Source organism: Mya arenaria, chromosome 14 (assembly GCF_026914265.1).
Source record: "Mya arenaria isolate MELC-2E11 chromosome 14, ASM2691426v1".
NCBI lineage: Eukaryota > Metazoa > Mollusca > Bivalvia > Myida > Myidae > Mya > Mya arenaria.
The window spans coordinates 63,815,855-63,838,125 of record NC_069135.1 but is presented as its reverse complement, the minus strand read 5'-3'; the positions used below and the strand labels follow the sequence as shown (position 1 = coordinate 63,838,125).

The 22,271-nt window shown below is 36.3% G+C and overlaps 1 protein-coding gene across 1 annotated transcript; it reads right to left on the bottom strand.

Annotated features, from left to right (window-relative positions):
* Window positions 1-373: 373 nt before the first annotated feature.
* Window positions 374-21,364, bottom strand: LOC128216814 (recQ-mediated genome instability protein 1-like). Its single transcript, XM_052923486.1, has 13 exons — window positions 21,053-21,364; window positions 20,423-20,566; window positions 18,209-18,319; window positions 13,702-13,821; window positions 12,046-12,179; window positions 11,127-11,422; window positions 10,805-10,848; window positions 6,324-7,014; window positions 5,626-5,723; window positions 4,353-4,463; window positions 3,823-3,864; window positions 3,199-3,252; window positions 374-2,283 (listed from the first exon to the last, which is right to left on the bottom strand). Exons 1-13 carry the CDS (start codon window positions 21,155-21,157, stop codon window positions 2,122-2,124), a joined length of 2,112 nt encoding a protein of 703 aa, XP_052779446.1. The 5' UTR covers window positions 21,158-21,364; the 3' UTR covers window positions 374-2,121.
* Between the last annotated feature and the right edge of the window lie 907 nt (window positions 21,365-22,271).

Sequence of the window (22,271 nt, the reverse complement as noted above, 5' to 3'; positions counted from 1 at the left end):
CTGAGTCTCCTGCTGTGAAGTTCAGGAGGTTTTATTATAGAAACGAACTAAAAGGTAAATTAAAGTGAAATTATTTGAAGTGAATTGTATGTCAGTTCAATAACTATTAAAACCCACATTACTCTATGTGTTCATTATTTATTTCCCATTGCTCAAACTAATTAATAAATAAGCTATGAATATTTGTATATACTTTTTTGTTAAGACTATGAGATTATCTTCTCTAAAAGTGTGAGATGTGAATGGCCCTGAGCCAATAAACAAATACACAGGAAGATTTACATTGGATATTGGAACTGGTTTTATAACTCTCATGATCTAAATACAAGTAAAAAAAAAATATATTTGCTGATAAAAAGGCAGACATGTTTTATTGAATGTTTATTCAAAATACCATACATGTAGAACACTTAAATACACGTAATCATTCTCTTAAGAAATAAATGATTATTTTGCCATATAGTTAAAACAAAATGCTCTAATGCTATTGCAACCTTGTTCAGCAGATACCAATTTCTCAAACAATTTTAAGTCAGCAAGCATAATAATCTTGATTTATTTAAAACGTCAAAAATAAATAAATATGACTTTATAAAATCAAAAATAATTCATTGAGAAATTGTGTCATTTACAGTCAAAACTCGCTATGTCAAAGTCATAAGGACTTCGGGAAATAGTCGAGATAACCAATATTTGATATAACAGAAATACAACACATGTCTTACTAATATTTATGCGAAAAAACTACAGAAACAAGCTCAGTAGCAAAAAGTATAAACCCGGTTTAATGGCACTGGGCAAACGCCAAAGACATAGAACACAAAAACAAAAAACAGACAAGAAACATGGAATAACAGTACAAAACTTCAAAACAGCATAGATTTCAAAACCCTTTATATTCGAAAAAAGCTGGACATAACCGGGACATCGAGATAACAAGAGTTCGACATAGCCGGAACATCGAGATAACATAGTTCGACATAGCCGGAACATCTAGATAACAGAGTTCGACATAGCGAGTTTAAACTGTAGTTACAAAGGCATGTATTGAAAAGTTATGACATATTTTATACATTAAAATACAGTAATTCATTTTGAAAATAAATTGTAATGAACAGAGAAAACATAAGGTTACTGTGGTAACTATTTCCCCAGATTTAGTTACCATGACAACCCAGTTAAACAAGCTGACTTTAGATGCAAACTTAAAACAGTATCTATTCTTAACAAGAGCACCATTAAGTGAAAAGAAATGCGTGTGTGTGATGTTTTTTTCAGACCAACAAGTTCATAAATAAACAATTATTAAAGCTGCACTCTCACAGATTTACCGTTTTGTAAACTTTTTTTTTTACTTTTTGTCTTGGAATGAGCAATTTTTTTGTAAATATCTGCAAACCAGTGATATAAGACTGCTGACAAAAGATCATATAGCAGACTTTAACATTTCCTTTCGAAAATTAATGTTTTATGGCTTAAAGCATCACTGTTTCTGAAAAAATCATCTATTTTTGAACTGCGTATATGAATATCTGTGATTTGATTTTTTGTCAGCAGTCTTATATCACTGGTTTCCATGCATTTTCGCATAAATTGGCTCATTCCAAGACAAAAAAAAGTTGTCAAAACGTTCAACCTGTGAGAGCAGCTTTAAAGCCGGAGTGATGGCCCTTGCCTTGCTTGTACCAATTTTCTCTAGCAACATGTATACCAAGTTTGATTAAAACATAATAAACATTTTTAAGCTATGGCCAAGGTAATTGGTATAGCAGGGGTCGTATTCAATAAGCATCTTTGTACAAAAAATCAACTATTAATGAAAATTTGCCTTTTTTCTAATTTGAATTTTTAGAAAACGAACTACGTTTGTATACCAAAAATATGAAAATAAGCAAGAAAATGGTCGAAACAATATATGCATATGAATAAATGCGATGAAAAGTAGCGGGTATTTAAAATAAATGATGTCAAAAATTACAAAATTCTCACTAAGTTGAAAATATTCACTAAGATGCTTATTGAATATGGCCCCAAGACTATGAAGCCGACAATGACCGACCAGCTATCACAATATTTCTAAATATAATCTTTGAAAGTCATATACGCAAACAAATTAGTAGATTACTTTTTAATTGATGCCACTACCCTATTATAAAGCATATTAATGTGATTGGATGTTATTGGTTTGGTTGCCACGACAACTGGTCTTGGATTGGATGCTGAAATTTCCAGTTCTAGAAGGCACATCAATTCTATCAGCTTCTGCTGACATTGCTTGATCCCCTGAAAGAGAAAACTACAAGAACATCTGATCATTTAAAAATAATACATCTGTGTAGATCATATATGCATCATCATCATCATCATCATCATCATCATCATCATCAAAAATAAAAAAACACATTTTTCTTGGATTATGACTATTAACTACAATAAACATAAAATATGTTATGACAGAGTACTTCAGAACTAGTTTGAGTACTTAGTAACAAGTATGAATACTAAGTTTGCATACTCGATAACCAGTAGGAGTACTCGGAAGCTTATATGAGTACTCAGTAACTAGCATGAGTACTCTGTAACTAGAATGGGTACTCTGTAACAAGAATGAGTACTTGGTAACTAGTGTGAGTACCAGGTTGTCAATGATTGGCAGAACTTCAGCTTTTGTTTTGAGATTCAGTTTTGACTGTTTTTTTTTTTCAAGGTTTAGTGATTGGGACCTTGACCATGACTATGACTCTCCAGGACCCCAAACACAACCCCATGATAGGACTCTTGTTAAAAATATGACAATGTGCCCGTACATTACAGAGTAAAACTGTAAAAAAAAGGGCCTTAATTTGTATTTTCGTTATGTTACCTAATTGTGTGATATCTGTTAAAGAACTGTGTGAAGTATTACGTCAATTAAATGAATGGTATAGAAGTTATTAGTGAAAATCCCAAAATGCACAAAAAACTTTTGCCCTTAAACTCAAACCAAAGTTCCTAAGTCAATCAGGGGCCATTTTTGTTTTTGGTAACAAGGACGAAATGGTGTTATGTATCCTTATTGTTAGATGGTTTTCAATAATGGTGTGTAGCATTTGAATGAAGGGTACCAAATTAACCTAAAACTCTAATGCCAATGCCTGAGCGAGTAGTAAAACCCCTTTAATCTTCCAATAGTCAAGCAAAAAATGAATCACTTCTTACATCTGTCAAAACCTCCTTAACCCCTCGGTCTATTTTTACTCTCTTCTTCATCTCCTGAAAATTACAATGATATTCAATTAGTTTGGGAATTCTTTTGCATTTCAAGGGCCATAATCCAGTCATGCATGGGCGAATCTGGCTAGTTAAATAAAGGAAAGAAGCTCTCATGGATATCTACCTATTGTATAAGTTTAATTAAGATATAATCAATAATGAAGACTGTTTCGCACATGGTCTTTGACAGTAGAGCTAAAACCACAGAAAGGTGTCAATATCAGTCCATAAATTCGGATTTCCTGCTTGAATATCTTAGTTACTAAGAAAATTGATATAATATCATGTAAAGGCATCCTTTGTCCCCATTTTATTCATCAGGAACTCAATTGTATACCCTGGGCAAATTGACAGCAGAAACCATGTACTTGTGAATTATTTGTGCGTTGAAATCCAGACTTTTGATTGGATGTCTGGTTACGGAAAAAGCTGAGAGGTAATGTTCAGATAAATATGAATATTCATGCAATATATCTGAGTTTCTCTAGCCTATATTTTCCTCACAGTTCATTCTGAAGAGTAATCAAAATGATACAGCTAGGATTCTGAAGATGGGTAAAGGTAACTTACATTAGCTTCTTGAGGTGAAAACCCAATCATTTCTGTTAAGACCTGGAAATATATGCGCAGAGTCAATATTGAAATGTGATAAAAAAAAGTTTGGTCTTTTGCAAATACAAATGTACTGTATGTTGTCTCTACTTCAGCAAGACATCGAGCCTAAGACATGCATGTCAATAAGGCGACCATAAATTAATTTGCAAGATAATCGAGCCTAAGACATGCATGTCAATAAGGCGACCATAAATTAATTTGCAAGATAATCATCCCAGCTTGCCCCATTTTTTTTCCACCATCACTTTAATTTCTTTGAATGAAATAATAATGTTGAACTATGGTCTGTATTTCCATTTCAGTCCAGCACTGTTGGGGAAAAAAAACTGATATGAAATATTTCTTGAGTCAATTAAGAGGTTCGGAATCAAGGCAAAAAGTCGGGGAACAGAAAACAAACATGATATTTTTTACCCATAAACATAAAGTCTACCTTGATTTAAAAAAAAACAATCAAAACAAAATAAGTACAAGAATTCTCATACCTGATTCGAAAGATCAACATCAATGGCCCGAGTTCCGTCATTTATTTTACACGTCAACATCCACTTGTTGCCTTCAATGCGTAATTTACTGACCAGGGTGGCGATATAGGCCTGAAAAGTAATTTTCGCATTCTGAGCTCAGTAACAACAAAGATCACTTACATTGGGCTGATGGTTCAAATTATTGTTAAATTAACAACATCATTAACAACATTGTTGTTAACTTTTAAAAGTGAAGTAGTTAACGATGTGCTCAAATATTTAAGTTAAACAAGCTCAGCTAAAAAAAAGATCATTCAAATTTGGCTGATTGTTAAATTTTTTGCTAAAGTTAACAAAATGATTAACAACATTGTTGTTAACTTTTATAGGTGAAGTAGTTAACGATGTGCTCATATATTTAAGTTAAATGAGTTCAGCTTAAACATTGTAGTTAATTTTAAAACGTGAAGTAGTTAACAATGTGCTCATACATTTAAGTTAAACAAGCTCAGCTAAAACATCGTTGTTAACTTTAAAATATGAAGTAGTTAACAATGTGCTCAAATAATTAAGTTAAACAAGCTCAGCTAAAGCAGTTGTCACAAACCTTGTTAGGAATACTGCAGATCACAAGCTCATCAATTAAACTTACAGAGCAAAACAGATTTGAAATTTAACATCAATAACATTAACAACATTGTTAATTTAACAAAGTTCTGAGCAATTGACCAAAAGACACTAACAACGCTGCTAACTTGAACACAGTTCTGAACAATCGGCCAATGGACCAAAACAAAGCTGTTAACTTGAGCAAAGTACCGGTACTAAGCAATAGGCTAATCGGCCAATAGACAATAACATTGAAGTTAATTTCAATCTATCGGCCTAATACATCTACTTTTTTCCTTTTACAAATTGCTAAATGTATCTCTGTAAAAAGTATTTTTTTGTTTCATTTAGGCAATGGCCATCATGTTATTTTTTTATCATTGGTGACCCCATGTAATTATGTTAATCTTTATAATTTGAAAGTTCTGTGTTCTTGCTGATCAATTTACTTATGTGTAAAATAAAAAGCCATAAATTGTTGGTCAAGTTACTACAGATTGTATTTTTGTTCTTAAATCAACTGCATTGAAAATAAGACATGAAATAATCTATTCTGCAATCTTTCATATATAGTACAACATATTCTTCCATTTGATATGGATCGGTTACAATAAAGTAATAATAATTTCTGATTATGAATGATATTTATTGTCCGATTTGTAATCCCTAATAGAACCATTACCTTGACAGTGTGGTAGGATGGTTCTTCAGAAGGTGGCTGACCCAGAACTTTGTTGAGATAAGTAAATGGGTACTCTGCATCAATATGCGACAATGGGGCTGAAATAAGATGTACATGTATTATAAAGGAATAAAGCATTAAATGGCTTCAAAAAAATGGGAATATTGTTAAATTTAAAAAGTAGTTATTTTCTTTACAGAAGCATAAAAATTCTACGAAAAACATTCCTTTTTATTCATATACTATGTCGTAGTAATATTGAAGAAAATTGTGAATGCTATGATATATGTTATCTGAAAACACAGTGTGTAACATTGCTCTTTTACAGTTAAAATTTCCATATTTTCATTTCCAGATCATACAAATTTTGAAATGGAAATTGAAAAGGGTTGAAAAAATGCCATCTTACACAGAACCAAAAACATTATCTTCATTGTCATTGAAATATCATGATATTTTCATAGCTGATATTCTCACTGCTGATATTTTCACAGCTGATATTTTCACTGCTGATATTTTCACAGCTGATACTTGATTTTTTCACAGCTGATAATTACACAGCTGATATTTTCACAGCTGATATTTTCACAGCAAAAAAACTGCCCTTATAGAATTTGGTTCCCATGTTGCTTAAAAAAGGTAACATAGCAGACAGTATGCTATGTTTGAATATTTTAAAATGACCTTAATGTCATTACCTGGAGAGAGGTCATTGGAACTCATAGACAAACTTCTAATTCCTCCTTCGGATACCGTCTTTTCAGGTTTTAATGCATTTACTATATTTTGCCTTTTTATTGATGAACCATTTTCAAACGATTTATCACCAGAGAGACGCTTCCCTGATAACGACACATTTTCTGCTCTTGGCGTCGGTAAACTATTTAATGAATTTCTTATGTCCGTATCTACCACACTTGAGTTACCTTTAGTCATAACAACAGTCGATAGTGATGGTGTTTTTTGAGCACTGCCATTTCTTGATGCTACTGTATTACACATATTACTTGAAGTGGAAGAATTTTGGCAGATATTTCCATTTGAAAAATCATGGTCACAGTCTTCATTAAAATGTTCAATTTTTACTTGTGCAGTTAAATTGTTTGAGTTCCTTTTATCTGAGCTGGTGAAACATGTATTTCCCCTAGCTGATGATGATCCCAGTTTTGAAACACCAACATTCCCATTCCGGGGAGGATGATTAACTGGAACAGCCAAATTCTGTTTAGCAGGAGGTAGGCTAGCTGTTGGAACAGCCATTCCACCAACAGAAGGCGGATTTCTACTGTTTGGAACAGCCGGAGGATCCTGGAAGTCCATATCCTCATCAAGTTGTTGCATGAAGTCATCATCCATTTCCATCTCATCCATAAACATGTCGTCACTTATCTGAAAAAAGATTTGATTAAAACACAACTTTAACATACAATGGAAATGGGACACTTGTTTAGAACTTTGTTTACTTGGTTATGAATATTTATATGAATGTGGTTATGAATATTTATATCAAGGTGGTTATGAATATTTATATCAAAGTGGCTATGAATATTTATATCAAGGTGGTAGTGAATATTTATATGAAGGTGGTTATGAATATTTATATCAAGGTGGTTATGAATATTTATATCAAAGTGGTTATAAATATATAGTATACCTTACATAAATGTGTCTATTATCTGTACATATAAAGTCGATAGGTCCATATATCAGTGTATTTTAATCAAAAACCCAGTTTTATGAGGTCAGCGGTCCATATAATATTTTTGGTCGGTCTGGACCTCGCCAAAAAACCTCGGACCATATGAGCCGCATCGCGCGATTTTGGGCCTTCGGTCATATATTTGTTATTAAATTGTTTTAAGGTATTTAAATGAAATGATATTTCAGGAAGTAATTCTAAAAATTTCATGATGATATCACTTGAATTGCGAAAGATACGTATTTACAAGTGAGACCATGTATTGCGCATTTCGAATTTTAAATTTGACGTCATTCACATGACATCGTTACGAAAGCACAATACTTCAAATGACGTATTAGTATTACAACTAGCTTATAATTTTAATTATTTTCTTAACACATAATCTTTGAGGAACATGAAATAAGATAAAAATGATGAATCATTTTTGTATTTTTAATTCATTTGGCTGTTTAAAAACACACTATTAATGCAGTCAAAATAATTAGGGACGAAATCCATGGTTGCTATGGAAACATGAGTAAACCAATGGTCATAAATCCTCGAGAAAATGATGCTTCAATGACAAACCTTTAAAAGAAAAAAGCCTGGAAGAAATTGTTATATATAGAACAAGAGATGTTTGTCAAACATTATGCCTCCCCTGAGCGCCATGTTGTCAGGATTATATGGACAATTGAATGAAATATGCATGGACCGATATGACAGCTGATTTGTTGCTGTTTTAAGATTATGACCATTAAAGTGTGAGGATAAAGTGTGTTATGACCCTCATGACCTTTGACTCTATGAACTCAAAATCCAGAGTCATCAGCTGGTCACCAGAAACCTAAATGTCAAGTTTGAGGGCCATGGGTGCAGGCATTGTCAAGTTATCACAAGACAAGTTTTTTTCGTTCAAGGTCACTGTGACCTTGACCTTTGAACCGATGACCCCTTAAATCATAAGGGGTCATCTACAAGTCAGATGCAACTCCAAGTCAAGTTTGAAGGCCATGGGTTCAGGCATTGTTGAGTTATCACTCGGACAACCTTTTACCATTCAAGATCACTGTGACCTTGACCTTTGGCTCTATGAATCCTAAAATCAATAAGGGTGATCTACTGGTCAGGCTTAACATCCATGTCAAGTTTAATGATCATAGGTTCAGGCATTGTTGAGATATCAGTGGGGGAAGATTTGTTAACTTTTTTGCGTTAAAGGTTACTGTGACATTGACCTTGGCCTGATGACCCCCAAAGTCGATAAGGGTCATCTACTGGGCAGGCCCAACCTTCATGTCAAGTTTGATGACCATAGGTCCAAGAATTGTCGAGTTTGCTTTCAAGGTCACTGTGACCTTGACCTTTGACCCCTAAAATCAATAGGGGTCATCTTCTGGTCAGGCCCAACCTCCATGTCAAGTTTGATGACCATAGGTCCAAGAATTGTCGAGTTTGCTTTCAAGGTCACTGTGACCTTGACCTTTGACCCCTAAAATCAATAGGGGTCATCTACTGGTCAGGCCCAACCTCCATGTCAAGTTTGAGGGCCATGGGTGCAGGCATTGTTGAGTTATCACTTGGACAACCTTTTATCATTCAAGGTCACTGTGACCTTGACCTTTGGCCCAATGACCCCTAAAATTAATAGGGACAATCTCCTGGCCAGACTCAACCTCCATATCAAGTTTGAGGGCCATGGGTGCAGCCATTGTCAAGTTATCACTCGGATAACCTTTTACCATTCTAGGTCACTGTGACCTTGACCTTTGGCCCAATGACCCCTTAAATCAATAGGGACCATCTTCTGGTCAGACTCAACCTCCAAGTCAAGTTTGAGGGCCATGGGTGCAGGCATTGTCAAGTTATCACTCGGACAACCTTTTATCATTCAAGGTCACTGTGACCATGACCTTTGGCCAGATGACCCCCAAAAACCATAGGGGTCATCTCCTGGTCAGGCCAATTCTCCAAGTCAAGTTTGAGGGCCATGGGTGCAGGCATTGTTGAGTTATCAATCGGACAACCTTTTACCATTCAAGGTCACTGTGACCTTGACCTTTGGCCCAATGACCCCCAAAAACAATAGGGTTCATCTACTGGTCAGGCCCAACCTCCAAGTCAAGTTTGAGGGCCATGGGTGCAGGCATTGTTGAGTTATCACTTGAACAACCTTTTACCATTAAAGGTCTTTGTGACCTTGACCTTTGACCCATTGAGCCCAAAAAACAATAGGGGTCAGCTACTGGTCAGGCCCAACCTCCAAGTCAAGTTTGAGGGCCATGGGTGCAGGCATTGTCACGTTATCACTCGGACAACCTTTTACCATTCAAGGTCACTGTGACCTTGACCTTTGGCCTGATGACCCCCAAAAACAAAAGGGGTCATCTACTGGTCAGACTCAACCTCCATGTCAAGTTTGAGGGCCATGGGTGCAGGCATTGTTGAGTTATCACTCGGACAAGCTTTAAAATAATTTTACCATTAAAGGTCACTGTGACCTTGACCTTTGACCCGATGACCCCCAAAATCAATAGGGGTCATCTACTGGTCAGGCCTAACCTTCATGTGAAGTTTGATGACCATACGTCCAAAAAATGTTCAGTTATCACTCGGACAAGCTTTGGTCTACCGACGGACCGACTGACCGACATGCCTGTGCAAAGCAATATACCCCTCTTCTTCGAAGGGGGGCATAAAAATTCATTATTTTTGGCATTTTTTACAATATCTATGATTATTTCATTTGTAATAATTATGTCCGAAGGCCCAAAATCGCACGATGCGGCTCATATGGCATTATAAGGACCAGCCAGTCAGCCCCCGAAGATGAATGGACTTCGGCTAACGTCTCGGTCTATATACACCTTCGTTGGCTGACTGGCATGTTATATCAGGGTGGTTATGAATATTTATATCAGGGTGGTTAGGCCATTATTTTTTTTATTTGTTTAGGGTTAAATCCTTTTCAAAAAGAGGTAGGGTAGGTAGGTTTTTTAAATTTATATTTATTTTAGTTTTTATAAGGTGTAATGCAAGAACTTTATTGTCATCATTAGAAAACTGTGGTAAAGTAATCTTCTGTATAAAGTTTAAAAGGTTTTTAACAACATATTCAAACAAACAAACTTTGTTTATAATTTACTCTGGAATTTAAAAACTAAATAAATAACAACTGACTATAAAAACGGAAGGTTCAGCGCCTATTTCGTTGGTAGGGCCGGGTAGCCCAAACCAAATGGTTTTGTTATTTAGGCCTAATGAGTATTTATATCAGGTGTGGTTATGAATATTTATATCAAGCTGGTTATGAATATAAATAGAGAGATGTTGGTTCAATATGATGTTAATTGTTCACTCCAGTTTCTTAGACAGTAACAAGTAGCGTCTTTCTGATGGAAGGAACACATCAACACCATGCTAATTATGAAAACTGTGAGATGGACACCTCCACCTAGACACCAGTCACGAGAAAACACTGTATGTAGTTAGCCTTACCTCTAAATCTGGTATGTTTTGTTCCCTTGTACTTTGCAGTTGGCCTAAAAAATACATGCTCATCAAGTGAACTGTCCATCCATAAACACAGAAATTGCACAAACTGTTTATAAAGAAGCTTTTTGCGATAAGTTATAAGATATGTTTTAAGTGCAATCCATATCATTAAAACATTAATATTTATATACAAATATATTTTAACTATCTGGTGCATCAAATTGAAATTCTGAACAGTTTTGAATACACACACAGTGTAAAGTGAATCTCGAAGGACAATATCTTACACTAAAATGTAGCTTATGTTGAAAGCCTGAAAACAAACCTTTTATTGGCTCATTTTTCACCTCTTTCTTCACAAATCCAGACTGTGTCCCTCTATTTCCAGACTGGTTACCAAAATTGCTTGACTGGTTACCAAAATTTCTGGTCTGGTTTCCGACATGGCTTGACTGGTTACCAAAATTGCTTGACTGGTTCCCAAATTTTCTCCCCTGTTGTGTTCCCAGCTGAGACTGGCCACACCCTGCATTAAAGGAGTCACCAGTTTTGTTTTTACGCACTTCTGACCCTGGGAATGTCTGGCTGTGTTCTTTTCCGGCATTCTCTGAACTGGTTTCCCTGCAGGCATTTAAGCAATTCATTTTAACATGGGCTTTTTCATTTCATGCCAAACACAACATCAAAGACCCCATACAAATCATGCTTGAATATTTTCTAACAAGAGAACTTAAAGTGAATACAATCATCTAGAAATGTGACAAATGCCCAAATCTGACCTTGTTGGAGTGACAGCTAATTGACCTCAAAGGGTTACCTTGACTTTTTGAGTTGAAAGCATAAATGCTATGCTAAAACTGAGACATAATTGTAAAGGATAGATGGACAGACAGTGCCAGTACCATATGCCCTCATAAAGGAAAATAGCTCATTGAGCTTATGTTTCTTGTAAGTATATACCCAACTTTAAATAAAGATTCTTTTATCTTGTATCTTGCCTCACTTATGGTGCATAAAAAATAATTCTACAATCTGCTACATTTATGTGATTAAGAACCATTTCAAACTAGGGACCAAGGATTCAGAGTCTGATTAGCGCCACTGATACCCTGAACTTGAAAAACAGCTCAAACTAAGGAATTTACAAACAAAACAAAGACAAAAGTTTGCATTTTTTTTTAAATATTTCATGAAAATGGATAAAAATGATTAAATACCAACAAATTGACCAATCAGAGACTTACATGGCTGACTGAAGAACATTAATGAGCGTGTTAGCCTCGACCAGAGTGTCAACTTCACCCCCAAGAAACTTCACATTCCCCTCCAGTAGCATCAGAATACCATGGCGACACAGAACTGGGCCCTGGACAAGAATCTGAAATGGTTGTCAGTGCAATTAATATTTATTGAGCCATGAACAGGACCAGAGTGTCAACTTCACCCCCAAGAAACTTCACATTCAGCTCCTGTAACATCAGAATACCATGGTGACACAGAACTGGGCCCTGGACAAGAATCTGAAATGGTTGTCAGTGCAATTAATATTTATTGAGCCATGACCAGGACCAGAGTGTCAACTTCACCCCCAAGAAACTTCACATTCAGCTCCTGTAACATCAGAATACCATGGCGATACAGAACTGGGCCCTGGACAAGAATCTGAAATGGTTGTCAGTGCAATTAATATTTATTGAGCCATGACCAGGACCAGAGTGTCAACTTCACCCCCAAGAAACTTCACATTCCGCTCCTGTAACATCAGAATGCTGTGGTGACACAGAACTGAGCCCTGGACAAGAATCTGAAATCATCAGTGCAGTAAATATTCAATATGCCTGGACGAGGACCACAGTGTCAACTACACCACCCAGAAACTTAATATTCTGCTCCTGTAGCATCAGAGTACCGTGGCAACACAGGACCCGGCCCTGGTTAGAATCTGATACAAGGGTCATATATATAGCACATTCATGATCACATCAGACACTGAATATTATTGATTGGTTTTACGGTAATTCAGATTTAGTTAAAAATGGCAAATTTCCAACCAAAATATTTCATGTTTGCTTTACAGCACCATTAAAGGTATGCTTTATAATTTGTACATAGGTTGCATAGGCCAACCAGTGTTCTATAAGTGAAATCTAGTGCTGTTATCTCAGAGTGCCTAGATGGGTTGGATACAATGTATTCAATACTTTGAATACCCCAATGCTCTGTTTAGCATCTATGACTCTCTATGCAGTGGTCAAATTTAGCAAAAGCCTGCAGAGCCCTGCATAAATGATGTGGTAAATTCTTTTCTGGGCTTGCACAAATTCTGGATCTTATATAACAGGGCTTGTTAAAATGTTGATGCAAAGCAATAGTCTATGAATTTTGGCTTGTTGATCCAAAAGTCAAATTCAGAAGACTGTATAAGTAAGCTTCAATATTGGATATGAGAACGTTTCAGCTAGATAAAAATGGTAGAACAGAAGAAATGAGCAAGAACTTTTGCCAGTTGAGTGCTGAGGTGGAGATATATTCAATGCTCAGGATGCTAATCTTTCAAACATCTTTACAATAAGTGTAAGTGGTTTAGTCTTCATTTGAATACAAAAACACTAAGAAGCACTAATGCACTAATTACGCCCCCTGTTAGTGCCTTAAAGTTGAGTTCAGGAGATATGAGGTCATTCTGTGAGCTTCTATCACATGCAAGAGTTTTACAGTTGAAATCAGTGCAAAAGAAATAGCACAAACCTTCGCCCCCGGGGGAGTCAGCGGGCTAAGCGCAGAGATGGGATGATATTCCATACCCTGTACTCTACTGACTAGTATGACAATCTGTGAGCTTCAGCATTTTAGTTTTCAGTTGATATCAGTGCTAAAGAACATTACGAAATGCCACAAACCTTTGCTCCTGGGGGAGTCTGCGGGCTAAGTGCAGAAATGGGACGATATTCCATGCCCTGGACGCTTGTATGACCATCTGTTAGCTTCAGCATCAGCATACGAGATGGCTTCTGTTCCCACTGGGTTAAAATTAAAGAACACAGTGAACAATTGAAAATCAAATGTTAAGAAAATGAGGTTTATACTCTCAGCTGTTGGGTTTCATGATCTCAAATTAAATGGCTTGAATGAGACACAATCAGTTGTGTTTGCTAAAATACACAAAAAGTCAAAAGGGAAGGTATAAATCAATAAAATTCATAATATCATGACCATTGTTTGATCAATGACAGAAGCGCCGTAGAGCGATCTCCAAAGCTTGTCTGTTTTCAGCAAAACTTGACAATAATTAAAAGCAGAGTTATGGGACTTGCCAACCTATATATATTTTCTCTTGCAACTTTTGTACGCAGTTCCATATATGAATATCTTGAATGTTGTTTTTTTTGCTAAGGTTAAAGTTTTTGCATGGCAACTATGCCAAAGACAAACACGCAAAGGCTATACAAATAACTAGAATTCTACTTCATAAAATAGATTTAGCTTAAAGCTGCACTCTCACAGATTGAACGTTTTAACAACTTTTTTATTTTTTGAACAAGCCTGTTTTTGCGAAAATCCATGGAAACCAGTGATATAAGACGGCTGACAAAAAAATTGGATTGCAGATTTTAATGTTTAAGTTCAAAAATTGATGTTTTATGGATTTTTCTTAATCCGTTAGTAACGGTTTAAGCCATAAAACATTAATTTTCGAACGAAAATATGAAAACTATGATCTCATTTTTTTCAGCAATCTTATATCATTGGTTTGACGATGTTTACCCAAAAAATTGCTCTTTCCAAGACAAAAAATAAAAAAAGTTGTAAAAATGGTATATCTGTGAGAGTGCAGGCTTATGAAGGCTTATTAAAAATTAATATAGAGTGAAAAATTAAAGGGACTAGACACCAAATGAAACACTTTTAAGAAAAAAAAAGAATTGTCAAAAACTTGATATTGCTTAAAATTTATATTGCTGTGTACAACGCATTTAATCTTACAGTTTACTTACTGATGTATCACATTGCTTAAGACACATGTATCTTTCTCAGCTTTTGCCTATTTTTCCAATTTGAAATTTACTGGGTTTACCACATAAATACCAGTAAATTAAAAAATAATATCAGTATATGTATCTGTACTAATCACATGACTTTCACTTGCTAAATATACACACTATAAACTGGGAAACTATTAAGCGCTATTTTTTTAACAGGTAAACTCAGCTGAGACAGTGCAAAATATTCCTTTTATCATGTAAAGTGATGTATCATCAGCCTTATTCTAGCTCGTAATGACAATTCCAGGCTTGTTTTGAGAAACTATTGTATTTGCCAATTTGGGGAACCAACTGGTGTCTAGTCCCTTTAATGTTCAAATAAAATAATATCATTGTAAGCATAATCAATGAGGCACTATTATATGTACAAGGTGATATAGTTTCCTATTACTGACTGTGGTACTTTAATGTCAAAGTGTGTTAAAAAAAGTAAACAATGCAAGCATATAAATACTTCGCGCCCAATAAAATAATTTTCCTTAATAAATCTTCCGGTAGCATGTTACAACAGTGTACGAAATTCGGATTTGAATCTACTAGCCCATTCGGGCTACCAGATAGGAAATTTTACTAGCCCGAAACCAATTTCACTAGCCCAAACTTAAACGCTATAAAGTATCACTCGATCGGAATAATTTTTGGAAGTTTGAATATGATTCCACAACGATTCTGATCATCTAATCAAGCACGCTCATACAGTTTCAATAAATGTTCCCCAATCTGAACAATGCGTCAATAATAAATTATAGTCATACATATAATAGTGTAGTCATCAAAAAGTCAGTAATGCTACGTTTACACTATGTTCCCGGTGGCCACGGCAGCCCCGTTTCAGACAACCGTGGAGAAAACAGGATAAACATGAGACAGCGCGGGGGAACGGGATATGCAAACGTGACAGACCGTTATTGCCGTGCATGCCGGGCCAGAATTTTAAATTGTCAAAAAAATTGCCACGGCAGCCACGGTGTGGATGAGAAACGTAGTAGGTCGTAGTAAAACGGGGTAAACGCAATGACACGTGACAGTACGTAATAGGCCGTTACACAACTTATAAATCGTCCGTAGGAGGGTGGGAATCATATGTAATCCCCGGCATCTGAAGTTCCTTTCTAGTTTTGTTACGTCGTGCTTCGTTTTGTCACGGTTTTCACGGCAAGCTAAGGTGGACGATAGCCGTTTTGTTACGTTTCATTTGCGGTGAAAACACAAAATCGTCTTCATCTTGGGAATTCATGTTTACTTGTCAAAGTATTCTGATACAGTAATTGCTGTTGCCTGTGGGATTTTCTTTATACCGTGGACACAAACGTAATCCAAAGCTCTGCGGTGTTCGCGTTCGATGCATAGGAGGCCTTGACAAAACGTGGAAAATGCATCAGACCTTGATCAAGACGTGAACAACGTGAGGGATCCTATCAGAACGGGACGCAACGTACATGCATCCCTGGTAGACCGCGCCCGGACCTAAGTGCGCCTTGGACGAACCACTTTTTGCCCCTACGCCTTGTCACGGTTACCACGATAAAACGTGAGGAAACTTAGCACAACCTAACAAAACTTGTTTATGGAGACAAAAATGGCCAAAATCCCACGGCGCAATACGTTTCGGACAAACAGGGCTGCCGTGACCACCGGGAACATAGTGTAAACGTAGCATAACTAATGCACCAGTCAATTGTAACCACGGCCCCCCAAGGTCCGGGGTTATACCGGGGATAGCCGGGGAAATGGGCCGTGTTTTTAACTTCCCGGTGGCCCCGCAGTGCTGGGTGATTGCGGTGGTTTTGTATTCCCGCCAAATATAGCGGGGAATGTGCCTTACTTAGGGTCTCTGGGGTGCGGGGGCATTTGGCGGGGATTTTACTTATCAGTTCGAGGGGTTTACCTGGGCTTGGCTGGACCGAAAGTCAAAGTCCCCGCTTTTCCCCGGACCTGGAGGGGCCGTGGTTACAATTGACTGATGCATAATAAAGTTTTCAAAAAGGTAATAAAAAGAGAAACATGTTTTCTGGACATATCATTTATTTAATGGAAAGAATCATGCATGTACTTTAAGTTCTGTTATCCAATGCATCCTTGTCAAATCCGATATGCCCCAGCGATTGTGCAATGACATTTTTCTCTTTTCAACTTTCAGTTTCACTTTCAAGTTTCGGAAGAAACAACAAAAATATATCGATGTTTATATTGCCAATATTACTATAATTGTTCTTTAAAATAAATGGCAAAGCAATTCAAAGGTATAAAATAGAACCTTGCTGTACTGTACACTGACATCGATTTAACTATATCCGACAGTTCTCCTTTCACTTTGATTAAATTTGTCAGGAAGTAAACGGGCACCTGTTTCCTGCACATTTAGGACGATGCTTGTAGAATGATTATTTTCTGTTCGCATTACAAACTTAAATATCTTTCTTTTTATTTTAGCTAATAAATAAAATATATTTAAACGAAATAAATAAAATATCAATGTTGATATTTCTATTTTGGCATTGTTGATTTTCATAGCCATTGTAGTTGACGAAAACTGCCGATGTCATCCGTTAATTTACACAATGGGCGGAGTTATTGACGTCATAGAGTTTGACTGCTGCTAACAGACACAGTTACTGGTTAAAAACTGATCGATAATTACTTGTCACTTCGGGCATTATTAATTTTTACATGTGACAGTGTTTATATTCATTGAGTAAATAAACAAACATTCAGCACATGGCTTGAGCCCTGAATCGCAGAGCATTTAGCTTTTTGATCATCATAAATTTCGGCGAATCCGACATCGCCGTTGTCAAGGCGACTTAGTCGCTCCAGTCGCCTTAAAGGACGCATTCTTAAATAATAAGGCATGGCAAAAAAAACCCAAAAAACGATGTGTTACGCATTTAATTGGCATGGTCTTTTTTAACTCACATAAGGAAAAAACGGTAGCCCGGTTGGGCTAGTTTCTGTGGAAAATCGGTAGCCCCAGCTGAAATTTGGTAGCCTCGGACTATCGATCTACCGCGAATTTCGAACACTGTTACAATGCAACAGAAAAACAGAACATTATCTTATTTGGCCTAAGGAAAGTTCATTATAACATTTCTGCAAGTAAATTGCTAACAATTCTGAGTGGGTTTGCAAAAAAGTTGATCTAAACTTTCCACTCTGCAATCATCGAAATTAGACTTTTGTATGAAGGAGCCCGAATTCTTATACTTTTGCCTGTCATCAATTTTTTTTAACAAGCCCTGCTATATAAAATTCAGAATTTGAGCAAGCCTGGAAAACATTTTTCCAGTGCAGGGCTTGTGGGCTTGTTAGCAATACTAATAAAGAACCTGGTTTGCAATATGTAATTTTTGCTAGCTCACTATACCGGTTTCTGTGTAGGTTCGTCAGCGGTCACATGGATGTTTGGGTTTTCTGTACCCTGGAGTTTCTGAGACTGGGAGTAGAAGGACACACCCACGTCCACTACACTGTCAATCTGCAATGGAACAGGCATGTTCATGATTTGTTTCAATAAATGTATGAAACTAAGGAACTAGACTGATATCAAGGTTTTTTACTCTGTTTATGTGGACGGCATCCTAGCTTTCTGTTTTTGGGAAATTCAAAATCCTGTGAAGAAAATGAAAATTCCACAGTTGTGGGAATTCAGATGACTTCAGATTATATATGTACAGTTCAACAAAGCATGAAGTATGTAGTCGAGGACATCCTACTAGGGGTTTTAGCTGAAAAGTTATGGATTTGAAGGCGCTGCACCCTGTCCTTTTATGTAGCACCCTTCTGCTCTAATGGAACACTTAAGGCTCCCAAATATTACTTTTGATTTGATTAAAACTTATATTATACTGATTATAAAGACATTATTATATTAACTTCATATATTTGGCAATCATTAAACACAATTGCTAACATTTTCTGTCAAACTTAATGATCTTTCAAGGTCTTCAAAGCCCGATACAATGTGCTATTGCTCTATCTTATGCAGCACCCTGTTCCAGTGGTCGAAATTAGCACAAGCCCGCAAGCCCTGCACTGGTAAAATGTCTTCCGGGCTTGCTCAAATTCTGAATTTTATATAGCAGGGCTTGTTCAAAAATACCATTCCATGCAATAATATAAGAATTCGGGCTTGTTCATCCGAAAGTCTAATTTCAATGACTGCTGTTCTTTTTAAAATCAAGCTAAAATCCTACAGTACACTCAACGAGTTAGACCCACTTTCCGTTTCCCTCCGCGGATTTTTGCTATCGCGGACAACAAAATGATTTTATCGACTGTCCGCGTTCCTCGGAGTTTGAATTTAAGGCCCTCGGAGGGTGATCAGTCGACCGAAGAATAACGAACTCGGCGTTCCTCGGAGGGGTTAACTCTGCGAAACTCTGCGGACACTAGATAAGAATCTACGCTAAAGTTATATTTATTTTATTAAAATTTTCAACCGATTACGATGGCTCCAGTAAATTGCTATTATTCTTTTTCCTCTGCCCGTTTTGCATTAAGTTAGCTTACCACAAGAATGCAGTCGTATTTCACTAGTTGCACATGCATCTTATAAACGTGTTTTTGCTAATGACTGATAAACATATTTCTTCCGAGAAATTCTAAGTTACACATTTTCGGAAAGTCAGGAGGTCAAACACGCATTCCAAGTTCACAGCGCATGGTTTTGAAGGCCTCCTTGCCTCGTTTTCTGTGGAAAATTCCATGAAACTTCATAGCTATTTTTAACCACCAATAATAAATAGTATATTCTACATTGTATTGATCACGCGCTTGACGTCAGAGGTCATGGTTCAGAATCGTGTAAATAGTCGGCTGCTTTATGATGCAATAACTTAGTGGATATACTTTAATGATTCAATGTTTATAATTCAAGACAATATTCAATTGGCGTTTACGGACATAAATACAAATTAAACGTTGGTACATGTAAGAATCTTTTACGCTTAACAATGTGCATAAGCATAAAAATAAATAACTTCTAAACAAGAATGATTTCTTGCTTATCTGATTAAACTCGGAGTTCCGCTGCGGGATCTTAAAATCGGACGATTCTCAAGGCTATCGTTCATATTAAACTCGGCGGTAAGCCAGCCACTCGGAGGAACTCGGGGGAATTTTAGCGAGGGCAACAGTTTTACCCTCGGAGGAAACCCGCGATCACCGACTTTATTCCTCGGAGTGAGCGAGGAAAGTGGGTCTAACTCGTTGAGTGTACTGTACATACATACACACACACGTTAGGCTAACGGTTAGCATCTCCACAGACTTAACAAGAGTGCTGCGGAGCAAAAAACAACACTCATCTGTTAATCCTTAGGCGGAAAAGGGGCATAACTCTACAATCATTAAAGTCAGAGTAATGGGTCTTACTATACACGTGCATATTGTATTTTGCAACATGTGTGCCATAAAGTCTATTTGAATATTTCTTTGATATATGAACAAGGTTAAAAAAAATTGTACAACGACCACGCTAATGAAAATTACACCTAGGCCTATGACAATACCTCAACTTTTTCACTTCAAAAACGAGCTAAAAATAGCACCAGATATTTTTTTTTACTGAATGACTTACCTGTAGGGCATAAGATCCATTCAACTCAAACTTCTCTGAAGTTACATCAGCCGGCAGACAGGATGTCTCTAGCTCATGGAGATCACTAAGCAGCCACTGTTCATACACCTGTGAGTTTACGGCATCCTGGCCAAGAGGTTGGTCCTGGAATCATGTTCAGGTATAAACTATCGTTTAAATGATTTCAGCCAGCAGACTGGATGTCTCAAGCACATGAAGATTGTAGTCCAAATGATTATATGTTAAAGGAATTGTTAATTGTATAAAGAGGTCTATTTCAAAGCTTGCTGGAGATGGTTGAGATGTTACACTTGGCATAACTGTTGTCCCTGTCAGTCAAGTTTCGTTTTAAGGGAAAGGAAAATCCGGTGTTTTAATGCGTTTAATGCTTGTATTGTTCAAAATATCTTTACACTTACATGCCATGGTAAATATGAATATAAACCTTTATTATCAATTTCAAATATAAAACCATTTCTCTAAATACAATTTCAATATAATTCAAAAAACCCGTATTTGCAAAACCCATTGAAACATTAGGGATTAGAAGAATCCTGTATAACACATCTATTATTTTAGACTAGAAAACTGTGTAAGGTTTTCAATATACAACTCAGAACTTGTTCTTACCCTATTTTCCTCCCTAATCCATTCAACACAAGCCTGTAACCAGTCATCAGGAACTATAATGCTGTTGTTTTGAAGCCAGATTTTAGCTGTTTCTAGTAAATTCATAATTACTCTTTCGTTTGTCCGAAATTAACAACTAGTCCGAAATTCGGGATTTACTTACGCTTAAACCTGTCAAAAATGATATCTAAGATATTAAATGTATTCATTGAAACGATGCGTGCTTAATATCATCTGATTTTGACGGGGATTGTGTTCTTGTTCATATGTATCGCAATTTGAACAAACATTGGATGAAATTTTGTTGTTGATTTTGACAACATCGCGCCAGTAACAGGCAACAGTTTTCTAAAATTTAATACAGCAAGGGCAGGAGTTGTCTCCCTTCATCATCCTTGTCCAGTATATTTAAATTATCACGCTTTTTATATTTATTTTATATGGCGACAGTGCAAATAGAATATTTATAAAAAAAATATCAGCAGTTATAAAATTTCTTAGTTTCCACAGCTTCTTTTTGAGAGTTCAAAAAATAAAGTACATTGTAGATGAATCATCAAGTTTAAAGGGACTGTACACCAGATTGGCTCGTTTTTTTCTGTAACGAATCTCAGGACAATTATCTAATAGAATGTGTTACGCTTTGATAACATAATTGTAAAGGTGCCAAAATGTAAAAAAAAAAATGTGTCGGAGACCGGGTTCGAACTCGTGTCACCAAAATTGCAGTCCGGCGTCGTGTCTACTGAGCTACGACGGCCTACTATAATCGGGTGACATAATTAAGCTTTACACCTACCTCGGTAATATCACGTGATAACACCGACTAGCCAATCACGCAAAAGAATGAATTCTACCAGGTAGACATATACCCAGTTATCTTTTTTAATGGAAAAATACGAAATAACTGCTAAACTTAAATAAATTGTAAACTATGTGGTACTTCAGTTAGTAAGTTTCAATGCATTGTACACAATGCCCCTTTAAGGATAATTAAGAACAATAATTTTGATCCATTACTATACATATCAGTAAATGCAGTCAAAATCTGACTAAGAACTGTAATTTAGCATGTGAAGCATTTATAAGAAAATAGTTTTTAAGTTGTAAAAAGTAAAAATCAGATTTTTAAAGTTTGTAATGGATTCCTTTCTTGTGCAAATTGCAGCTATATGGTGATTTATCACTAGTGTAGCTCCAATAGGCCAGAGGCTACAAT

Coding starts and splice junctions, on each gene's coding strand:
- LOC128216814 (XM_052923486.1), bottom strand. CDS start 21,157: ATGAATTTACTAGAAACAGCTAAAATCTGGCTTCAAAACAACAGCATT. Junction 18,320..20,422: donor ATGGATCTTATGCCCTACAG/GTAAGTCATTCA, acceptor GTTCCATTGCAG/ATTGACAGTGTAGTGGACGT. Junction 3,253..3,822: donor TTTCACCTCAAGAAGCTAAT/GTAAGTTACCTT, acceptor TGTAATTTTCAG/GAGATGAAGAAGAGAGTAAA.